The sequence below is a fragment of the Kryptolebias marmoratus genome, linkage group LG6 (assembly GCF_001649575.2).
Source record: "Kryptolebias marmoratus isolate JLee-2015 linkage group LG6, ASM164957v2, whole genome shotgun sequence".
Classification (NCBI taxonomy): Eukaryota; Metazoa; Chordata; class Actinopteri; order Cyprinodontiformes; family Rivulidae; genus Kryptolebias; species Kryptolebias marmoratus.
In genome coordinates, this window is record NC_051435.1 from 30,188,560 (window position 1) to 30,194,506 (window position 5,947).

The 5,947-nt window shown below is 33.9% G+C and overlaps 1 protein-coding gene across 1 annotated transcript in view; it reads right to left on the reverse strand.

Annotated features, from left to right (window-relative positions):
- Positions 1-1,271: 1,271 nt before the first annotated feature.
- The window catches only part of p2rx3b (purinergic receptor P2X, ligand-gated ion channel, 3b), a 38,329-nt gene continuing 33,653 nt past the window's right edge, over positions 1,272-5,947 (reverse strand). The window contains exons 10-12 of the mRNA XM_037976299.1: positions 5,559-5,624; positions 4,969-5,046; positions 1,272-2,973 (exon numbers count right to left, since the gene is read on the reverse strand). Of these exons, the coding sequence (XP_037832227.1) occupies positions 2,854-2,973; positions 4,969-5,046; positions 5,559-5,624 (264 nt within the window). The 3' untranslated portion in view covers positions 1,272-2,853. The remainder of the gene's footprint in view (positions 2,974-4,968; positions 5,047-5,558; positions 5,625-5,947) is intronic.

The following is a 5,947-nucleotide window of genomic DNA, read 5'->3' on the forward strand; positions in this document are numbered from 1 at the left end:
TTTTTTATTTCTATCAATTCAATTAACTTAGCATTTTTTATGTTGGCTGTTTTAGCGGGCCTTGGCACTGTTAGCTAGATTCTTCGTGCCTTAGTTTAGTAATATCATGTTTTAGTAGTTTAGTTATCCTGTACCTTAGTTAGCATTGTCATGTTCTAGCTTATTTATCTTGTACCTTGTACCTTAATTGGCATTATCAAGTTCTGTAACTTTGTATTGTTGTTTTGTTTAGTTTTCTCTTGTATTTTGTCTGTAATTTTGTTCTTGTATTCTAAAGCACTTTGAGTCGCCTTGTGCTAAAAAGTGCTATATAAATAAATTTCACTTTCACATCACGAAATGCGTGTCTCACGGTCAATACGTCAGCCAACAGAGAAAAATTGTCATTTTCAAAGGAGATTAAATGGATTTTTTCTGAAGACATACCTGTTGGAAAACTGATTTAAAGGTAGATGAGGAAGATTATCTGCTGTTTTAGTGACTGTTGTTAGATGGTGTTTTTATAGACTTGTTCTTACGCAAATCTAAATTAGGGCAAAAATGTATATTTTCACTTATTTTGCACTTATCTGTGCTCATTTAGCAGCATGGATAACAGCACATATGTTAAGACTATTGGTTGAGAACAGTGGACCGGATCGAGCTACCAGCTCCGGTGATGCATCACTGGTGAGCTCAATAACGTGTGTATCCAATATTTATATACATATATTAGGAAAAAAATTTACTCTTTCAAGTAATATACATATATATGGGATATTCACTCCATATTTGCACCATATTTATGTCTATGGGTCTACTGTCCTCAGCCATCTTTGAATTTCTTCTTCTCCTTGTGTGGTTAAGGCGGTTGGCAAACAACGGAAGGTGTGTATTACTGCCACCTACTGATATGGAGTGTGGATCAAACTATTTTCATGTAATGTTCCTCATGTTCTTTTTCCTAACTTTATTTTTTTTAAACCTAAAATAATCTGTACACTCTTACTTCTTGTTTTTTTTGCAATATCTGTATATATTATATATATTATATTTCAGCTTTGAATTTGGTGCATGCTGTGATTGGTGCAATCGCAGATCGATTACTCCGCCCTGTGACGTCATTTCAACACTTTTCAACTCTGACCCACAGACTTGAATTCATGTCCACAGAGAAGGGAAGAGTTTGTAGTCGTAGTCTCACAGCTTTTAGATTCATAGTTACATTTAAAAAATCCTAATCTGCACAATTTCTCAGACTCACGTACGTGACAGTCGATTTTTGTGTACAAGAATTTTATTGACAGACAAATACGAATCCGAACGTTAGAATTACGCACACATCTTTTTGACAGTTACCTCACTCCATAGCCAGGCTAGAAAGATGCAATATATGTACAGTCCATTTCTATTTGCCATCAAAGTTTGCCCCGTCACCAAGATCATGCCTATCTGGCAAAAAGTTCCAGTTTTTACAACAAGTAATGCCACCTTGCTCACTATTATCTAACACAATTTGAAGTTGTTACCTCAAGGCAGGTCGGATAACAGTGGCCATGAATAAAACATGTGACTTCTTGTTCTCAGTGGGCAGGGCTCAAGCAAAGACATGCAAAGACACTGTTTTCATATGTTGATGTGTTGAGAACCTAAATATGATCATACCTGCATTTTTGTGAACATGTTTTATATTTGTTATAGCAATTTTATGTTTCATGGTGAGAAGTCAAAGTTTGAGGTATAGTCGCACCCACACCCTAAAACAAAAGCTCAAGGTTTTAATACTGACCAAGTTTGAAGCAGTTACTTTAAAATCTCTAAGAATGTTACAATACAATGTGTAAACCCTGCAAAATGGAGTCTTTGATCCAAAATGACTGACTTCCTGTTGCATTTTTTGGGGGGCTGCCAAAACACGTGACAAACTTGAGCCAATTTCCTATCCCTATTTTTGAGACCTGTATAAGATCAAAATTGTTGCTTACTTTTAAGGTGTTCCCAAAATTTTGTTAAATTTTGAGCATGTTAAAGTCCCCAAAAAGGCATTTCATTTGGCACAAGAATAACAAGAAGAAACACCATGATTTCAGAATGTCTGTAGTGCTCAGATCTACAAACAATAAGAAAACTGTGTTTTAAGCAGTGAAAAGGATGGAACAAAATGGGCAAAAGTGGGTAGGAAGAATCCAAAGCCAGCATGGTGTGGGCAGAAGGTGAATATGAAAAGACCTTTTTTCATACCCAAAAGGTCTCACTATGAAGTGCCCAAAGCTGGGAAGGTATACATTAAGTCAAAATGTCCTGGAGCAAAAATGAAAATACCAGGTTGAACCTTTGGGCAAATATAGTCAATAGTTCTGTTAATAAATAAGTAATATGCTGTATCAGGTCTACATTTGAAAGTCTAAAGCTTAGTCACGATGGCAGTAGCAGAACAAGATTGACAAAACAAAATAAACAAGTTGTCATTTTGTACCTTCATGAACATTTGGGGGGTTATTTAAATGTGTAACACCCAACCATTTATTTTGATTGTTGTTTGGTTTGAGCGCTTCTGATAAATGTTTCAAAAAAGAAAGCACAACAAAGCTGTTAAAGAGAGCTAACGAAATAAAGCAGTACATTGCTAGCTGTCTTGTCTATTGCTCTTTTTTTAATTATACTAAAGTCATGTCTAATTTTGCATTTTAAAAGTGAGCAAGCTAAAACATCTTTAGTTACTGTAACTTGCTAAAACATTACCATGCAAAGGCACTCATGCTTTTATATTGCATACATTTTATATATTGTTTTTTATTTTATCAGTGTTTGAAATAAACTCAACCCCGAATAAGCCTAAGGGGTGGGGAATCAAAATGTTTCTTTTCTGTCAGTTCAGCTGTAACGTTCAATAGAAAATGATCCTGAGTCGCTTGACTTGAAGGCTGTTTGTCTGAGTGACAGCTGGGAGTGATACAAGCCGTTACTTTGGCAGTCCACTGGGTTGTCTGACACCTAGAGTAAAAAAGACAAAGAAAGTTTATTATCAGTTAAAGGATTATTTCTATGATCCACTATTGTTATAACGTATAAATCTTTGAAAAAATTATTGGAAACCCTAATTTTGATTATTTTAACTTTTTCCTTACTAATCCTTTGCACTTCCAGATTTACTACCTTTAGTAATTACATGTACAGCTGATTAGCTGATTTGATTCCTGCTGTCAGTGGTAGTCATTTAACATATTTTCACATTCTCACCTAAATGCCATTAGTACTTTTAGTAAAATGTAATAAATAAATAACTAACTAAAAAAAAACACTTTGCTTAGCGTAAACAAACTTCTTTCACCAGTAACTTCAGCAGTAATCTAGTTACCTGACATAGGTAGATACTGCAAATTACTTTAGAAATTTAGACCCACCACATTAGCAATACATAAAAATGATGTACAGGCATAAACAACTCTAAATTAAGGTAATGGTAGCGCTTTATAATAACTGCACCTTAATTAGCCTTATTTAATCATTAAAAAATATTAATTAACCTTGAAAGCATCATAAATTAAGGATGATTCATACTTAACAAGCTGTAAAGTACCACATTTATTAGTGCTTTACCCATAAAGGCGAAATACTTTCAAAACCAACATACTCAATGTTTATTCATGCTTAATAACTCATGAATTAACTATTCCATATACTGTGTATATGTATGTAAATGGTTATATAAATGTACTTTCACACCATGTATTAGACATGTATTAATGTTTAGAGAATGTTTGAAATGACTATATACTTATCCTGCAATGAATCAATAATTAAGGCAGTTGCTAGTAGTTAGTTAAAAGGGACCTATTCTGCTTCCTTGAATAAGTCAGGACAAATCTGTGGGCTGTACAAAACATGTTCATTACATTTAATACACAAAATCATTCTCAGATATTGAGATTCTGATTTTATTTCCACAGGTGAAAGGAACTTATGGCCCTTCAGAGTTTTGTCTACATTAACAAATACTTAATAAAGCATAAATAGTCTTCACTTTAGAAGGGTTTACAAAAAGACTTAACTAACTACTACTAAATACCCTAAATATTAATGCACTGCAGGATAAGTATATAGTCAATTCAAACATTCTCTAACCATTAATACATGGTGTGAAAGTACATTTATGACCAATTACATACATATCCACAGTATATAGCAGGCCTATTCAATTAGATTTGAAAATTTTGAGATGTCACTGGGCTGAAGACCCCTACTTGTATTATTTTTTGAGACTTAACTCTAAATATGTTACCACCTTAACTAAATCATAAAAATAAATACAGGAATTCACAATAAAGGCTTTATACTGCATCATTTAATGATGAGCAAAATAATTCAAGTGCATTGCAAATTTTAACATTTGGTCCAAACCTTGACCAGAATATTTTTAACAAAACATATATTCACCACACATATGTTTAATAAAAAATAATGTAGGACTCTTTTTTTGCAATAGTAAAGGTGAGGCAGCCATGGCCCTCTCTTGTGCTGTAAATGTCTTTACTAATGTAGAACAACTCCTGTTATAAGATGCTAGCAGGCTCTGCACCTTAGTCGCCCTCTCCTCTGTCCCTTCAGGAAATGCTGTCCCAAAGGCTCGGTGTTTCTTAACATGAATGCCTCAGAATGTTATATTCATTTAATACTGACAGGATTTCATTGTAAATCAAGCACAGTGGCTTAGGGTTCAGTCTTTTGGGTAAAATAAACACATATTTATCAGTCAGTATAGCTTGTTAAGTACGAATCATCCTTAATTAATTATGTTTTCAAAGTTAATTAATTATTTATTAATGATTAAATAAGGTGTAGGTATTAAAAAATGCTACCAAGTAACTTGAACATTGGCCCACATGTTTTAACAAATAAAGCACAACTTGTGTCCAGTTTAAATTTATATTTATTTCTAATGTTATGCAATTTATACTGGCTATTCATCTTAAGAACCTGGCATTTTACCTCCTCAAACTTTTTTGCCTTGTACTGCTCAGCACCTTTCAGGAAGTTGAGCAGTATTATGTCACATAGCACTGTGCCCTATAGAATAAAAAACAACACAAACCGATAATAATGTTAAAACCACCTTTATATGAAGACATGCTATTTTGCACATTTTTATAATTCATATTTGTTGATTAGCAAATATATATATATATATATATATATATATATACCACAGAAGGGAAATTGTATCTAAGCTAATTGGTTGTAATACATAATACAGGCTGGTATTTATTGGGTATATACCTGTTACTACAGAATATATAGCTAACATGTAATGGGTACCTATGGGACACATGCACAGTTATGGGGCACACTTATGATGTACAAACATATCTGGTTATATACCCTTTATGTACCTTGTACATACCCTGTAGGTACCATGTACTTACCCTATATGTACCAGGTACATACCTGTTATGTACCTGGTACATACTTTAGCTGGACTGTAAGATGTATTGATACCAGCTAATTTTCGAAATTTGGTGTAGTTGGGGGCAAATAATAATAATATTAATTAACTTTACATGTATGTTAGCATAACTTACCACTCCCACTGATGTGAATGCCGCTACAATGTTTATGAGTGTAGGGATCATGTTAAACTTTCCTGCCTGTAAAAGAAGAACACTGATTAAAATGTTAAAATTCACAGGTTTCCAGTACCCTAGTAGCAAAGATAAGTGCTGGTCAATTCATACTTTTGCTAAATTGTACCCCACCTTCTACTTGGTGGTTGCCATTTTCTACAGAATATATATATATATATATATATATATATATAGCCAAAATAAGTAGGCACATGGAAAAATACATGAGCACAGCACAGAAGGGCATTGGCATAAATAGCAGAGGAGCCAAACACCAACTCCTTGTAGACCACACAGTCGCCCGAGACTGCAAAACCCGACACACCAACCTGTGCACGGCCTGGATT